General features: G+C 40.1%; 1 protein-coding gene across 1 annotated transcript in view; it reads left to right on the top strand.

The window, feature by feature from the left end:
* The window catches only part of LOC148424078 (inactive phospholipase C-like protein 1), a 69,191-nt gene extending 51,038 nt beyond the window's left edge, over window positions 1-18,153 (top strand). The window contains exons 5-12 of the mRNA XM_088415461.1: window positions 1,182-1,573; window positions 2,331-3,441; window positions 4,687-4,863; window positions 8,534-8,896; window positions 10,401-10,604; window positions 11,706-11,781; window positions 11,954-12,063; window positions 13,093-18,153. Of these exons, the coding sequence (XP_088271587.1) occupies window positions 1,182-1,573; window positions 2,331-3,441; window positions 4,687-4,863; window positions 8,534-8,896; window positions 10,401-10,604; window positions 11,706-11,781; window positions 11,954-12,063; window positions 13,093-13,293 (2,634 nt within the window). The 3' untranslated portion in view covers window positions 13,294-18,153. The remainder of the gene's footprint in view (window positions 1-1,181; window positions 1,574-2,330; window positions 3,442-4,686; window positions 4,864-8,533; window positions 8,897-10,400; window positions 10,605-11,705; window positions 11,782-11,953; window positions 12,064-13,092) is intronic.
* Window positions 18,154-18,685: the final 532 nt, after the last annotated feature.

The following is an 18,685-nucleotide window of genomic DNA, read 5'->3' as shown; positions in this document are numbered from 1 at the left end:
AACCAAATGGTGGGTTTAGCCTAATTCGTCATTTAGCCAAAACTTTTGGGTATAAAAGGATACCCTATTCAAAAATATATGAATAAATAAATAAATAAACAAACAAATAAAAAGATAAGGTCTTGCAAATAATTTATTTGACTCAACTCATGGGACTAAGTTTGTCTGTATTTGGTACATACAGCATCCACTTCAACCTGTGGGCCTGGAAGGGGGCTCCTCCCACCTGTTGTCCCTTCTGGAGGTTTCTGATTTCCCCCTAATTGGGGTTTTTGAGTTTTTCCTTCCCCTTCTGGGAGCTTTGACAGGGGATGCTGTTGTGTACCTTACACCGAAAAGATGTCTCTGTATGACTTCTTATTCGAAAGAAGTCTTCACATGACCTCTTTTCATCTGTGAAGCCCTTTGAGACTTCAGTGATTTAGGGCTATACAAATAAAATTTGATTGATTGATTGATTGACTAAATGAATAGCACTATAGTCTTGTTCTTTTTTTTTACCCGGCAGTTTATGAGTGCACAGTCTTGACTATATGTCTGTGTCCGTGTAAATGGCAATTTAGAATAAAATCTAACTCTTCTTTCATGATTTGAATGAAGAAACATTTCAGGACTACTATTTTACACAATACAGGAACTGTGCCAGAAAGGTTCCAGGACCGGTGTTACAAAAATCCAAACCTCTGATTTTCAACGTAAACCCCCAGTACCTTAATACACTTTGCCCTCATATGAGATTGTTGATATGCTTGTTGATTGTAGGGTCCACAACAGCTTAAGTTTGTTTTTGAAGCTTATCTTTATTTCCACCAGTCCAGGAACATTTCTGACATTGCTTGCGATTATTAGTTTTCGTGATTGGCAGTGAATTTGGCTACTTCATCTTTTTTTTGTCCTCTATTGTCAGAAAAGCAGCCCCTCCAAGGAGCCCGTAATGGGAAAGAATGTTAAAATGAAAAGAAACAAGATTAAAGTGAGGGCGAGTAGGACAAAAGATGAGTAATAGGGACGACATTATTACCCCGCTGCGATATATCTGGGTCATTTCCATTTCCTTGGTGAAACAAAATAACCAAAGTTAAATTGGATCAACCAGCTTCTTGGAATGGATGAGGCAAGAGTTTTGGAAATTGCGTTCACATTCATCTCACCGCTCATCGGCTTTCGATTTATCCACACAGGTTCGTTTGCGCTTCAAGGAGATCCAACGCAGCAAGGAGAAACTGACTTCCCACGTGACGCGCGAGGAGTTCCAGGAGGCCTATTGCGAGCTGTGCACCCGGCCGGACGTCTACTTCCTGATGGTGCAGCTGGCCAAGGACCGCGAGTGTCTGGACCCTCAGGACTTGCGCCTCTTCCTGGAGACGGAGCAGGGTCTGTCCTTGGCCACGGCCGAGGGCTGCCTGGAGCTCCTGAGGCGTTATGAGCCCTCAGCACAGGGCAAAGAGAGGGGGCTGCTGGGCCTGGATGGCTTTGCGCGCTATCTGCAGTCTCCTGAGTGCCAGCTGCTGGACCCCGAACATGAGGGTGTGTGCCAGGACATGAACATGCCCCTATCACACTACTACATTAGGTAAGTAACATATTAACATTCTTAACAATTATATACACGAGGAAACAAGTTAACCACGGTAATTGTAGGTCAATGTAAAAAACATCATGATGACAAAGTTGTATGCAAAGCATGGTGATTTTGCACAAACGGTATATCTCATTCATTACACTTTTAGTATTCTGTAAAAAGTTAAATTGAAGTCGGGGCAATTATTATTATTTTTTTTTAATAATGTGGTCTATCTACCACCACAAGTTTAAATATGGCATTCTGACAATGTTGGGAATAGTGCATTAAGAAAGTAATGTAAGTACTGTAAAGCATTACGGTTTTCTATAACGTGGTAGTGTAAGGCATTACACACCAAAAACTAGTAACGTTTTACTTCGTACAAATGACAGACTAGACTTTCCTGACTTTAAAGACTAAACGTACACTAACCAATGATCAAACCACACTGTAGTTAAAATGTGTTATTTAACTTTTTAACTTTAATAACTGCCATTCAAATGTAAAAAAAACAAATCGACCAGAGTAATAAATAGGTTTTCGGGGGAAAAGAGCAAAAAACCCAATGCCATCCCATAAATACACAGACGGTTCATTGTCTTCTTCCTGTGCTGACACATTCCACTTGTTGTTCTTTTGGAATACATTAGTCAAAAGGTTAACAAAATATCTAAAAGATAGCTAACTCTCTTGCCGTCTGCTTAAATTGTGATTGGAGATTCTAGTTTGGAAAATTATTCACTGAATCATTCGATTGTTTCCTCAGTACGTCATACAGGTCCTACCTTCTGGATGACCAGGTTCACGGCAGAGCAGACCTGGGTGGGCTGATTAAAGCCCTTCAGTCTGGTTGCCGGTGCTTGGAGCTCGGAGTAACTGATGGCCCGGAGGGCGAGCCTCTACTTGGGGTTGACTATGGTCCAGACATCCCTTGTCACCATCATCAGCATTACCACCACCACGCGCCTGTCACCATCCGTTCGGCTTTGGAGGTGGTCAACAAGTATGCCTTCCTGACCTCGCGGTACCCACTCCTGGTGTACTTATGTCATCGCTGCTCGCCAGGCCAGCAGCGTAAAATGGCACAGCACCTGAAGAAAGTGCTTGGTTCTCGGCTTTACACTCCGGAATCCCTACCAGTCAGCCTGGGGGGTCGAGCCACCACCTTACCCTCCCCTGAGCAGCTGAAGGGACGTGTCGTAATAGTGGGTAAGAAGCTCCCTCCGTATCATGAAGGATCTGATGGAGAAGTATCTGAGGAAGACGAAGAGATCGGCGGTGGGGGTCCTCTTGCCGGGCGGCGGATGACCATTCCGGGCGAGGAGGATCTGGGCGTGGTCCTGGTGGTGCCGCCACCCTCTCAACCGAGGAAACTCCGCCTACACAAAGAACTCTCTGACCTGGTGGCCATCGCTCGCACGGATAGTCGTCACTTTTACGCTCAACGAGCCCTTCACAAGCAGCACTCTCCTCCCAGCAGTCCTGGCTCTCCCGGCACTCCCTTGGTGAACGACACTGGACCCTACTGGACACTGTGCTCCCTTGGCGAGGGGGAGGCAGGCCGGCTGACCACAGAGAGCCCGGAAGACCTTGTCATGTTCACCAAGCGCACTTTAACCAGGGTGCGGCCCAGTTCGGTCCGCCTGGACTCCAGTAACCCCAACCCGCAGGGATACTGGAAAGGAGGCGTTCAGCTTGTAGCTTTAAACCAGCAGACGCCTGGAGCCATGTTGGACCTTCACAGAGGCCGCTTCTCTCAAAACGGAGGATGTGGTTATGTCCTGCGACCTGCTGTCATGAGGGACGAAGTGTCGTATTTCAGCGCCCATACTCATGGCTGCGTGCCGGGTGTGCCGCCGCAAACTCTTCGCATTAAGGTTTCTTTCCATTATCTATTTATTTCCATATTTCCTTAACTGTGTTCGCCGTGAATGTAAATGTGCCCCTCCCCTCTATATATGATTGAGTGGTGAACAGGCCAGGGTGTATGCTGCCACTTACATGTCTCCCAACGTCAGATTGGATGAGATGTGGCTCATTGGTGTCCAAACTTTTTTTTTCAGAAAGAGACAAATTTGATTTGGTCAGGTGATAATTTGGGAGCGGACCATTATTTTATTTATTTATTTATTTTATTTTCTTAAATTAAAGATTTGAAATTTCTGCTGTTAGCTGGCAGCCAGTTCAGAGTGTCCCCTGCCTATTGCCGAAGTCAGCTGGGATAGGCACCAGCAAGCCTGCCACCCTTGTAAGAATAAGCGTCTAGAAAATGGATGGGTAGCAGTTTCAAACATTTTTCTGTTCATTTGAAACATTACATATATTGGCAAATAATTGTTCACAGTTTTAAATTTAAAAACAGGGAAATAAGTAACATTATTCACCAGAGATTACATTTCAAACATGAAATACCAGTGAAATACCAACTTATACCAGGGAAATTAGATAACTGTAATATTCAATAGTCCAGAGTTCATTTGAACTATGGCATATCTTGAAAATATATGTTCACTGAACTTTTACATAAAAAAAAACAAGAAAATAAACCATCTTATTTAGAAGCTGTATGAGACCCAAATGAAACAAAATGGATTCACAGATTTGTATTTAGATGACTTTCCTGAATTCAAGAAGAAAATTCAGTGTAACCATGTTCCATTGTTATCAAGTTGTTATGCAATCAAAAACCGCCCCAAATGGCAAGCAAAACATGTACTATGTATTCAAAAGGAAATAATAAAAAAATGACACGAAGGTGGGTTAAAACTATTTTATTGGAGCCAGGGTCCAGCTCGTACACTCCTGTTTTCATACGTCACCATCGAGGAGCCACAAGATGCAGAAGATAGATACGTCAGACATCCCTTTATTTAAGATGGAGTTGGCAGCTCCTTGATGATCTTTGCACCTCGATATGCATTTAAGGCAATTGAGACACTCCTTAAAATGATGTAAAATCAATTTGGTTTCTATTTGATAGGAGGTGTTTAGCTGTCTCTCGTGGCATGTAGTGAGTGGTATGGGCACAGCGTTGATTTCACGGGCAGCCACTTTTTGTGGAAATACAGTCATTTCTAGTGTCCTTTCCTGTACATACAATAAAATCATCTTCCGCCACACAGGTTATTAGTGCACACAACCTACCAAAACCTCAGGGATCTGGTGCCAAGGGAGAGGTCATTGACCCGTACGTGGTCCTGGAACTGCATGGAGTACCTGCCGACTGTGCAGAACAGCGCACACGCACTGCACTTCAGAACCAAGACGACCCTCTCTTTGATGAGACCTTTGAATTCCAAGTAAGAATTTGCTATAAAATGTGCGGATCTGTGTTTGAATTCATTTTACAAATATAATAAAAACAGGAACAGTCTGAGTTGCCCACAGAATTGTATTTAAACCTTATGATTCACACACATTATTATTGTAGCGCCCCGAGTCTTTTTAAACATTTGAATTATTAGGAATATTAAAATACAATTGGCCAAGTTGTCTTCAGTCATCACAAAATCAAAATAGAGTTGTATAGGGTTAGGGTTTATATATATATATATATATATATATATATATATATATATATATATATATATATATATATATATATATATATATATATATATATATATATATATACTGTATGTGTGTGTGTGTTTCTGCTGAGTCTATTGTTCAACTTTTTAAAATTACGCTGTTGACGGTAGCCAGTTCTTTGCTTTTGAGGTTATAAGTCCATAATTATGCTGCCAATTACGTGACCCATAAATTACTGTACTGCCTTTAGTTGGACTCCAGATGCAAGCCCCAAGTTCCATTTCATTTGTAGAGATGTGAAGAAGGCATGGACTTTTCAGTTGTTTTGCCCTTTGTGCCTTGTACATCAAGAGAAAATTACCAGCAATCATGTTGTGCCATAATTTATGTGTTGCCATGGTTACCACTTGATACTTTTTCAAGACACAACCTCAGATGGCTTTGCTGAGTGCTTTCTGATCATTACAAATACATTTCTGGTTGCACTTATCTTTTGAGACACTAAGCTAAAAACACAAATTTTCAGAAACAATTCGTCATAGTTTCTAACATATATCCAAACTGCCACTCTTGAGACCGACCGACTGAAGTAATGTCTGTCTTCCAATTCGAATTTACCAATTTGAGTGCCGGGATTCTGCATGCTTGTCGAGGTAGTGGGGATTTGTGGCCCTAAGCACAGGGAAGCAGGTAGGTCTTTGTAATCAAAATAATAGTAAAGTTGAAAAAAGAAAGCCTACAAAGTGAACAAAATAAAGTCAAGAAATAAACTTACGACAGAAAATGGGGAAATGAGACATAAGAAAAACAGGAATGTAATTATGGCGACTACGAGGGGGTGACAGACTATGCAGCCAACAACAGAACTACAGTGACCTCAAACTACACTGACCGGATGAGAACTGAACGGAAACAGGAAACTAAATACAATCCAAACTGATGAGAAAACGATGAACACCTGAACAAGACAGTGGCTCAGGGAGCTTATTGGCTAACACAGGGGAGCGGGTTGACGAGGACAGGCAATCCAATCAACAAGACACTGTCAAGGGACAAGAAAAGCACGGACAACTAGGAACTAAACAAAAACCAACACAAACCCAAGACATGAAAGGTACAAAAATCACAGATACCAAGACATAACACTGAACAGACGTGCTTGCTCCTACTTGCATCCGCTTAAATGCATCTATGGTGCCAACTGTCACAGATTTTCACCAATCTACATCAGTTGCATTGACTATATATAATCACGTCAAGTACAAAGCTCATTTCCCATGACTGCAGCATTATTGTTGGTTATTGCTTGCTCTAAATGAAGAACATGGTACTCAAGTAGGCTGAATTGCCTCTGACCATTTTCTATGTGACTCAACATTGCCACATTGTATTAAATGTCACAGAGCTATTCTATTCATCCAAAAGACTAAAGTGAGACTACACACGCATGCACATACATGCACACACACAGTCTGGAAGGGTTGCCTGTCTGGTTTATCCATGCTTGAAGCACTATGTTGTACTCACTATCCCCAAATCACACTCTCAAACTTGGAAAAAAAATAAAATCGAAAAAAGCACATAAAGCACACAGTAAATTACACTTTCTACATGACTGGATATACAGTACTGTAGTTCCTGTTCAACCATATGAATAATATGTGATGGCGAAGATGGAATTTGAAATGTTAACCACCGGAGGAAATGGAAGTTGATGTGGCCTGAGGTTGCTGGATGCTCAGCACATGAGAAACACAACTGAGAAACACAACTGATTTTATTAGTTAAATATGTTAATTAATTCAATACTTAATTCAATGAGATGCTATTGTAATTTTAATCAGCTGGAAATATAACTAGCTTGTAGATCAATGTATCGCGGCTAATGACGAGCATGTGTTTTACTTAAGTTTTATCATCAGCGATTAACTCGTTTTTACATTAGATGACACTTAAGGGGAAAAAAAAGCACATTGCTTATACTTTGTGGGGAATACGTTCTAAACCTACTAGTAATCTTTAAAAACGTGCCATGAACTTTTTTTTTTTTTAAATACTGGTAGTTTTTAATATATAAAAACAAACTTTTTTTTGAATAAAACACACTTTTATTTGAATTTTGTTCAAATTCCTTGTTCTCATGACCTCACAGCTCAGAAATAGACATTTGTATAATATCACTTTGAAGAATCAAAAATATGACTTAATAAAAGGCAATTCATGCTTGCTACAATCTGTTTGTTCTTGTCTTGTAAAATTTAGACGTAAAAAAAGACAATTAAGCATTAACTTAAAACACTACAAGTTGACCCAATCCAATAAAGCGTCAATAAACAGAAGTTTGCCAGCTTGATGCTACATTACGGAAATGATGCTACAGGTTAGAGTAATTCTAATCCTAAAGTTACAACTTAAATAATCATGTAGCAGCAACATATACAAAAAGAGCATACATCAACAACACAAGACATACTGCCGTAGTGTGCAAATCTAAATTTACAGTAAAACGCATTAAAAATGTTGCTTGAAAATCCACGTTATAGCAGGAGTGTGTCAATGACAAACCATAATATACAGCATTACTGTATGTAGGGTATGTATATTCCACACAGTATATAGTAGAACTGTGGATTATTTTAAAAATAACGACTTGTATTTGTACAGTAGGTGAAATTCCACCTCCAAAATGACACAGAACAGTGATTACTCTTTTTCATCCACTCAAAGTTACGTTTCCGGCCTACTTGCTGTATTTTTACAGATTCCTGCTGCCTTATTAGTGCTAAGGCTTCCTAGGAAATGTGTGAAATTTATTATTGCAAGCCTGCGTGTTGAGCGGTGGGACATGTCTTTTATTATAGGGTGTAATTAAAGTAGATCCTCCTCGATGGCTTGGCAAGTGACATCTCATAACAGGAAACTAACTGTTTGAGCCCCTATGTAGCTCAGTTTTGTGATACACTCTGAACGCTCAATGAAGCTTTTTTTTTCTGTGTTGAAGTGTTGAAGGTGAGCTTACACTGTCCTTATTGCTCCTCAGGGACATGGTTTAGGTTGATTATTTTGTTAAAGTATGCACTGCCTGTACTTCAGGGGTGCTCAGTGCATTGCCCACGATCGACGCGTTGACCACTTAGCTATTGTTGGTTGCATGACATTGCAACCAATTTTGAAGGATTGGCTTGTTTCCTCACAACGTTTCACTTTTACTCTACTACTACTTTTACTATATTACTATACTATACTATACACTTTACTATACAGTGGCTTGACGGGCAGCGCATTGTCCATATGTCTCGTTGCGCTTTAACAAAAATAAACAGATCTTGTCCCATTAGCTACTACAGTTTTCAAACTTGGAGGCGATGCAACGTTATAAAAGGAATAAAAATTTTGTCTTGAGTCATTTTTTGACTCACCCTTTTCCTCCTTCTACAGGTGAATATGCCAGAGCTTGCCCTTCTTCGTTTCGTCGTGCTGGACGACGACTATATCGGAGACGACTTCATCGGTCAGTTCAGCATTGCATTCGATTGCCTTCAGTCCGGCTACCGCAACGTGCCCTTGCTGGGCCTGATGGGGGAGCCCTTACCCCACGCCAGTCTCTTTCTCCATGTTGCCGTCACCAACCGACGCGGGGGTGGCAAGGCCCACCGCAGGGGTCTGTCGGTGAGGCGGGTGGGCCGACGCGGGCGCGAATATGTCACCTTGAGGAACACGGGCATCAAGGCGGTGGATGAGACCTTCAAACTGGCCAGTGCACCCCTAAAAGAAGTCATGGACCTGCGGGAAGAAGCTCAGGTACAGCTTACTATCATTAGTCTACTTCACTGGGTGCAAGTGTACCCCAAAAATAACCCGTGAGAGGCAAAATCCGGTCAGCTTTATATATATATATATATATATATATATATATATATATATATATATATATATATATATATATATATATATATATATATATATATATATATATATATATATATATATATATAACGGGGATCAGGAATACCCCCGGAATAAGTGAATTTGTCGCACACGGTCTTTCTCATAAGATGGATTCACATGTACAAAAGCTCTACAGGCCCTTACTCATGACTAGACTTTTGCTGGAGGTTTTGACAGGGATTTCTGATGGGCAAGTAACATGGTGGACTTGGTTGGGCATGAAGTCATGCATGAATTAAGGCTATAGTTTTTGTCGAACACAAGTTCGGCGTCAGTCGCTTCATCTCATTAAGAGCGATTTGAATGTTGGCCAGGCGTGTCGCGATACTATATCCATGCCAATATTCCTTTAGGGCAGTGCGTGTCCATTATATGTTGCCAAGCCCCTCCAGGAAGGAGGACAACTTTCATGTTTTAGCAGTACATTTTTGTTGTGACACGTTAAAAATGAGCCCTAACAACAATTCAAACATTGTTGCTGCTATCAAAGAATCGCAACCCTATCAAATTGCTTCCTGGGAGCCAGTCAAAACGGGCGTATACAAATTAAGCACCATAATCTCTTGTGCCATTGCCGGAGCACACATATATTCCTTTTGCGCTTCAGGGTTCCTGCCAGCAAGTGGTGATGTGGCTTAAGCGCTTAAGCGTCTGCGTAAGGTTGGCTTTTAATACCTTGCCGTCACATGATCAAACCCCGTCTGTGACATCTATTCAGTTTTCGTTGTTTTTTCCTTTTGCTTACAATATCTTGAAAACAAGTAGTAGTTGAGAAGCAGACGCTTTGTTTCACGTATTTATTGATGAACAGAACAGAAATGTGCCAACATGGTTTTTCTCCTGATGCCCCGTATTTTCCCCCATATTCAAACATGCATTTGATGTCAATTGGACACTCTCCATTATCCTTAAGTGTGTTTGTGTGAGTGAATGTGAGTCTATATGTGTCCTGCGACTGACTGGCAATCGGTTCAGGATTCAAGGTGTAGCCTGCCCAATGCCCAATGTATGAAGAGATGGATGGATGAAAAATTACATAATGACCCAATGTAAAAAAAAAAAAAAAAGCGGTGGAGGACTTCTTAGCATATATTAATTGCAGCAACACTGGAAACTTTCACCTTTCCACCACTCACCCACCTGTTTTAACACACGCACATACACACGCTGTGAGCTCATCTGCAGCAAGTCCATCATTCATCACGCCTCCATTGCTGAAAATCACACATGCTCACACTCACACAAAGGTGGCATGTGGTATTCATCGAGTCTGGTCAAGCCAAGTCTGCTCTCATCGAGCCGCGACTTTTTTTTTTGTGTGTGATTGATATTATTCATATTTTGGTGTTGCTTTCAGGGCACCATCGCCTGTTTCAAAGAGCAGTGTGGGCTCCCCACAGTGGCTAAACTCAAGCAGTGCATCCAGAGCTTGGCCACCAGGCTGCAGAGCCCAGAGGGCACCATGGGGGCCACTATGGTGCTCAAGGAAGGCTACCCGTGTCTGGAAGCTCTCGTCAGTGTGTCTGAGCCTACCCGCAAGCTGCTCTCTGCGTATGACACGGTCAGTACAAAAGTCAACTTTTCCTGTGTTTACATTGTTCTTTTTTTTTTTTTTTTTTTTTTGAGCGAGTGAAAGAGGCTTCAGTTTTTGAAACATGATGATTTACGGTAATCCAGTGCATCTCAATTATATTTTATTTTGCAAATTTTATATTTTACAACCCCCCGAGGAAAGAGAAAAGAGTTTGCGCCCCCCATGCTACACCGACCATAAAGAAGATTATTATCTATAAAAATTGAATAACTAAAACTATCCTTTTTAACATTGACACAAGGAAAAAGCAATATAAAAAACTTTCAAAAACTGATAACTACTTTTTTTTTAACAGTATTTTATACACGGAATAGGTAAAGAAAAATACCCAAGTGCATCAAAGTGCCTGGAAAAAAAACAGATGCCAATCTTTTTTTTTTTTTTTTTAAACCCACGTCACATGACTAAAACAAATCCTTTTCCCTGGGGTCATTCGTGGCCCCCCGGCATCGCCCCCCTATTTGAGAAACACTGCTCCAATCTAATGAATTGTCATATAAGCTAATTAATCCAAAACACCATTTTGCCTTAGTACAATGTGTGAATACATTCCATCCAGCGTTGTTATTAGACCAAAAAAAGTGCGACACTGCGACACCTCCCACGGGCCGACACTCTATAATGGTATAACGTCAAGTTGCAGTGCTTACACACACACGCGCGCGCACACACGCACTGGTGTGGCATCGGGTATGTAGAGACACTTGATGACATGCGTGAAGCAGTCACCCACACGCCTCATCAAGCTAACGCATCCCAGGCGTCCAGCTGCTCCCTCTCCATCCCAGGATGCCTCCCTCCCACCTGTGTCACCACTCGGTTGTTACACCTACACACATTGTCATACATGCTGGCTTAATTTGATCGAACTTCATTTTAAAAAAGCTATTAGCATCTGCTTAGCCTAAGTATTAAAGCGGAACTAAAGCCCAAATGATATGTTCTATCTGCCCCTGCTAGTCTAGGTAGAGATCATTTCTGAAAAGCCTTCTCATCAAGTTAAATCATTGGGATTTTTTTTTCTTTGTGAATGTGAAACAGCTACTGAATATTTTTGGGGGGTTTCAGATGATTGCAGCCCAGAAACAGTTGATTGAAAATGCTGATGGCGTTCAGGAGAGGATTGCTCAGGTGCAGAAAGAAGGTAAAGATGAAAATGCTCACTTTTGATGAACACTGAGAGGTATTCATTTCCCAATATATTTAGCATTATGTTTGTAGTTTGAAGCAGTGTACAACTGCAACGTAATGAGAGCTCATTTTGAATCATTTAGATCACTGAACAAATTACCAAATTGTATCTGTGTGTTTTAAAGGCATGCAATTCCACGAAGATCTGTCTCGGTTGGCGGAGAAGGAAGGAATGAAAGGACGTAAGCTAAACAAAGCTGTAGAAAGTTTTACCTGGAATGTCACTGTGCTCAAGGTACAGCAAATATACAGAAAACACATACACTACTCAACATTTCAATTAAAGTATTTTGCTCTAATTGGACTGTGACTGTCAATATTGAATTTTTAACAAATGATTATCCTATCATCAAATAATCAAGTAATCTACTCCCTCCAGTTTTTTTTTTACTAAGGTTGAATGTGACTTGACTTTTTTATAATCAATTAGGGTTGAACATCATTACACCCGCACACATACAAGGTATGAAATTTCGACTTAACGAACTCAAGCTGTCCAAGAAACATACAATACTGACAGAGATAAGATTATATGGGGGCGGGTCATGGAGGAAAAAGAAAACAAGTCTTTAGCCATGCTCCAACCAGAGAGCATGAACAATTATGTCCAGGAGAAAGAGTCCTGATAACAGTTGTTTTGTGAGCAGGTTGACAAACAATGTGGTTTCAAGGCCGAGGAACCCTTAGCATGAGATTCTGAATGGTGCTTCAAAAAGCCGAATTAGTAATCAGTTCCTTTGAGGCAAAACGGCAACTTTTCTGCGATGACAACTGATTCTACAACCGCAGTCAAGTTGCGGTTGGATCCGGCGGCTTGGGAACCACCCGCCTGGGAAGCTTGACAACTCCAATAAGGTGTATCTTTGTGATCGAAAATCCAGTATTGTAGTCCTTCTCCATGTCCTCTTCGGACAAGATCGATAGACACACTGCTTTCACCTGAATTGCCGATTGAATTGGATTTGGACCAAGATAAATGTCTTGTTTTATAACCAGTATTAAATTTATTATGTTCTTCTGTTCCACATTTCAATCAAGGGACTGCAATGCCAAATTTTTACTTGAATTCAAGCTGTATTTCGCAAATAGTGTAATGAGTGTATGTATTTATTGTGAAGGTGTGAGGATAAGCTTTTTATCAGATCCACTCAGCAGCCCCTTTATTAGGTACATTTGTACAGTCAAATTATAGCAATTATATTCCGCCTTTACAAATCCTGCACTGCAGCATTTGTTAATTACTTTATTTTTCTGTTTGCTCTAGGGTCAGAGCGACCTGCTTCGTGGAGCCAAGATGGATTCCCTGGATGCCCTGAGGCAGGTGGCACTGGCCTGTGAGGCTTCTGGACTCACCACGCCATCATCCAACCCCTCTTCATCCACTTTCGCCGCGGCCGAGCTGCACTACACCTCTCATGACTTTAGCAGGCGCCGAAGCAGCACGCAGAGCAACGGACGCATCTGATGTCGTTTTTGCCGAGTGGGATGTATCCCTTGATCCGGTGCAGTAAGAGTCTGCTCTGTCAGAGACTTACGGTGGTTTGAATTGAAGAGAGGCCTTTCCCGAATGATGCAAAATCGCTACTTTATTTTTGACAGAACATTAAGGCTCTTTTCCCCCTCACACAGAATGTCAATGAGGCAAAGGAGGCAGCAACTGAAATTGACATGTGGAACATGCTAAAGGTGCTTTCGCTACATGTGATGTAGTTTTAGAATGGTAGTAAATTCAAGCTGATAGAGTGTATCCTGCTTCATAAGGTGGTTTTATGGACGGGGGTCGCAATTGAAAAAAAAAATGCGTGATTTGTCAACGTCAAATGGCAGACCAAACACTTTTACTGATCACAGAAGAAATAGTCTGGGATTTTAATTAAATATTGTATTTAATATAAAGATTCTTAGTTGATTCAAAATGTCACAGATGCAGATGTAATATAGAATTTGTAAGCATTTAAATTACAGTAGTGGAGACTATATAGATTTTATTTAATTTATTTATCAAATTATAGGCTGTGCTGTCCTGAGTTTATGTTTGTGGATTCAAGTCCCCAACTTCTAATTATTATATTTTTGTTAATGTATTCTTTTGGGTTTTTTTTAATTTAGAAACTCTAGAAACTGTCACAAAAAAGAACCCAGCCGTCATTTTTGAATAGTTGATTTAAAAACTTTACGCTTTCTATTTTCATAAGAAGCTTAGTCTTATTGGATTTTCTGGTTTCATATGATGGATTTTAATTTCCTGCTATATTTGGGGTGTTTTCGCCTCTCCTGCATTAATTCAATAACATCCTGTCATTTCATGATCACATTACTTAAATGAAGTGTGCACACAGCATTTATAAGCAGCCGATTCGATTCAAGGTTCAGGTTGTTAGGTGGCCTTTGGTTCTTGTCACGTTAACTCTTTGAGAGATTGAAATGCGAGGATGGGTAATTGGAGAGGTTGTTTGTTGGAAGACGTACAGTAGATGTGTGGATCAGATGACCCCATTTCCTGTGACATGTACGACAGGGTGTAAATCAGTAACACGCTGTATGTCGTGATGTAGCAATAACCATAGAAATATGGATTAAAAAGATATAATGGGGTGTTGTGTCCTAATCAAACACATTGACTCTTTGAATGTGTGAAAACATCAACTGCATGTTGATGATGTTTAACTTTGGCCTTGTCACTGTAAATGTGGGTTTTCTTTGTATTACGTCGTCCTTTAACCCAAACTTCTTGATTCTTGGTATCTGTATATTTTTAATCCCTGCGGTTTGTGCATTTAGAGAAAATTCAAATCCCACACATGAAGGAGTCCAGATTTGAATCCATAACAGTGAGGGTTTTGCCTTATCCGGCAATGGAACAAAACGCCTAAACGGGTTTATGTTGGTCTCCTGTTATGTTCTGCTGAGGCAGTCAAGACCTTGGAAGCTAGAGAGACTGCCGTAGAAATCAAAACAAAGTAAACGGCAAGAGTTAAGCTCGAGACTCTTAGCAATGAACAGATGGTAAAAGTAATTCCGTCCCTTCGAGTTTGTTGCTTAGACGGGCTGCTGTAGAAATCAAAACAATGTAAATGCCTAGGCAACAAAGTTTAACCACAGTCAAATACGTCTTCAAAAGACATTTTCATCTCTGTCTCTGTTGACCTCCTTACCTTGTCGACGATATTGACATCAATGATGCATCCGCTCCCGTAAAACAAACCACAGTATTATCTTTCCAGGTCTGCTTCACTTGGTCACTGAAATGTGGAGAAGGCCCCTCAGGCTATTCAGTACATACAGTATATCACTGTACATGCGGCGGCATGGCAAAATGAGACTTTTCCTCAGGTCATGGCGGCGTTAGGTTTTAGTAATGAAGTCTGACCTAGTTCAAATCGCTGTGACCGTGGCTCAGACGGTAGAATGGGTTGAACAGCAAACCAAGGGTCTGCTGCTCAAATCCCACTCTGTCTGAGTCATGGGTCCTTTTGCAAGACATTTCAGCCACCTTTCCAGTGTTTGGTCGGAGGGACCATAGGCGCCCGCCTCAGTCAGTCTACCCTAAGCCAGCTGTGGCCGCACTACACTGTTCTCGTCTCCATCTCCGGCAATTTTAAGATGAGTATTTAGCGTTGATTTCCCTGCTGATCGCAAATCATTAGTCAGCACATTTGCATGTTGCCTTTGGAGTCTGGGCCTTGTGTAAGATATTTTGTTTTCACCAGGGTTCTAGCTGAGTGAGTTTTGGTGTCTGAGGAACCTCTAAGGAACGTTTGCTAGTTAAACTTTTCATGATTTACTTTGATGCAATGGTTACAAATACACAAGTCCGTTGCAATAAATTGGGAAATTGGGTAAAACTGAATTGATTTCAGTAGCTCAATTTAAATGGAGGGAATTTTTTTCTTGATGCATATAGCCTAAACCTGGCGAAATTCTGCGAGTAAATGAAACCCTCCCAAAAAATACTTACTGTACAAGATGCTACAAGATGATGACACAGCAGTACTATTGTGGAAATTAAACTCCTGGTATACTTAAGCAGTTCCTTTGCGTGGGGACCTCACTTGACGGTGGCAAAGTAGTAATCATGTCTAAACGAAGCTCCTGAACTTTCTTCAATATTGCGTGCATTAACGATTACAGTAATTAACGAATGACTTTGGCACTAAGATGGCGCCAAAATCATTCATTTATTAATTTGACTTCAGCACACAACATCAAATGGTTGAGGTTTTCAGGATAATACAGGATTAGTTTAAAAAAAGAAAATCCTCAAATAGGTGAATTTGCAAATGCGGAACTACAGTACACAGCTGCACACTTTAAAAACAACTGGGTTAAAAATAACCCATACTATTTACCATTTTGGAGGGGTTGTTTTGTACAAAAGAATTCAATTTGGGCTTCATCCCAATTCCTCATTTAGTACCAAAGATTTTTGGGGTTATTTGTTTTTGACTTAAAGTTTTGAGATAAATGAATAACCCAATAAATTGTGTCAGCTTCTTTTCGATTCAGCACTTAGAGTCTGCGGCTGTTTAAAAAAAAAAAAAAAAAAAACCTTCTTTGCAAATCAAATTACTTGAGAGGTCTCAGAATGTAATGTAGAATATTAGAATTTTCCTTTGTATTTTAACTTTACTCTGAATGATACAAACAACACTTACGCCTTAGATGACAGGTCTGCAGCTAACAAATCCCAATTCATTTGAAGCTGAGACATTGTGTAGCTTATTTATGATTAAATGCGCTACAAAGACAAGTTCAAAAACCATTTTTGGTTTTGTTCACAAAACTACATAAAGCAAAGCTACAAACGTTTTTGTGGGATAACAAGCACACATTATAAGGTGGAATCAACACGACTACTGCAGCCTACTAGGGCCATCTAATGAGAGAGAAAACACTCAGTAGCAACTGGAAGATGCAAGGATGACACACAAAGTGCAAATAGTGTATTAAAATAGAGTGGATGGACTATTTTGGCAAATTAAAGACGAGACACAGAAATGGGAACACCGGCTTGTCATCGAACTTTATTATATGGCTAATTTAACCCCATAAGTACCTCAAAGTTGGACACTGGAGGTACACTTTCATTTTAGAACATCATTTTTGCAAATATTCATACATTGTATCACACATGTATCAATCTTTTAATGTTATTATGGCTCCTAGATGATGACATCCCTAACTGATTTGCAGTTGTACATTGCAAGTCCATCCATCTGTTTTCTAAAGCCGCTTATTTTCACAAGGTTCGCTAGTTTACTGGTGCCTATTCCAGCTGACTTCAGGCAGTAGACGGAAGACAACTGATATTTGGTTGCTAGGCAATTGCAGGGCACACAGGAACAAACGACTACTCTACCTGCAGTTAATTCACGTCGTTAACCTACCAGTTGACTAGGAACACCCATGGCTAAAGCCAAATTATGGCATGGTTATGGCACCTGATTGTCTGCACTATTATTTGAATTTTAATTGCGATCACCGTATTGGCTCCTATGATTAGTTAAGCTCATCCTCTTTGATATTAAGATTTAAAAAGTCAGGCACTTTTTTTTAATTACAAGTCAAATCAATCATTTTGTCATCCTACCACCAGGGGGCAATGTTTCCCAAATGTTTGTATGACAAAAGTGTATGCTTTCTCACACTAAAAAAAAAAAAATCTGATTTTTGAATCACTTGAGGAACAAGAAACTAGTCACTGCCATGCTCAGTTCGAGGTAACCTAAATATCCTGCAGATCCTCAGCAAACAACCGCTAAATTTGGACTCTGACTGTTGATTAATTTTTAATTCATTTTCTGGATCAACATTCGGAGCAGCGACGTTGCGTTTAGGTGTTTGCATTGCCCATGTGTCTTAAACTTGAGGACCTCTCTGTGCTCTCTACTGTGTGTGATGCTACTTATCTTTGTAGGCGTGTGGTCAACAGCACTTTACGTCTTTACAACATTTGTGTTGTTATGAATACGTAAATATGTTAAGTGTAATTGTATCTTTCATTGTGATTTTAACCGTTGAAAATGTATTACAGTGCCGCATACAGTATGTGGCGTCACCAATGGCTATGATGGATTTGACGTTTGACCCATTTGTTTCTAAAATGTTGTAACATATACTGTACGTTTATTTTGTTTAAGATAAAGTAAGGATTCAAATATATGACATATTTATTGCTGTTTATTTTAAAGATATGAATAAATACAATTAATAACTAAGTGGACATTGCTTTGATTTTAAAAAGCTATTGTGTTTTCTATCTCACAGGAATTGTAATGTAACAAACATGTATTCCCGGCTTAATAAAGTGATCTTTTTATGACAACATTTTGTGTTTGACTATGCCTTCCGTCTTGAATTTATGAATGTCAGTACTTATAAACAAAAGCAATTTCTTCAACTCATCAACATCATAGAGAAGGCGTCTTTTTTTGTCACGGCCCGTTAAACATACATAGCTCAATAAATTGATGGATGACTAGTTTTGACATTAGACGTTTTGATTATGGTTCATACATTGTATTTAGGTCACTGATGCGTTTCATAACAAGGCACGATTTATCTCGAATTCAATGTTATTTATTGTTATATACAGTACTGTATAACAATTTGATTTTCATGCGTCATGGAAGAAGGCCGAAGTTAGCTTGATTTGCTTCTGCAATTCACATAATGATTGTATAGTGTACAAACTGTATTTCAATACCACATTGATCTTATAAAAAGACTTTAAAATTATTAAATGAAAGCGTCTCAAAACACCGAAACCACTGATGTCGTAATATGTGACATGATGCAAGTGCTCTACTATGTAAATCGGATTCCCCCCTCACCTCTCAAATTGATGTAATTCTTCA

The sequence above is a fragment of the Hippichthys cyanospilos genome, chromosome 5 (assembly GCF_059441005.1).
Source record: "Hippichthys cyanospilos isolate Australia breed blue-spotted pipefish chromosome 5, RoL_Hcya_1.0, whole genome shotgun sequence".
NCBI classification, from domain to species: Eukaryota; Metazoa; Chordata; class Actinopteri; order Syngnathiformes; family Syngnathidae; genus Hippichthys; species Hippichthys cyanospilos.
Note: the sequence above shows the minus strand (reverse complement) of the source record. Positions and strands in the feature narration are given on the sequence as shown.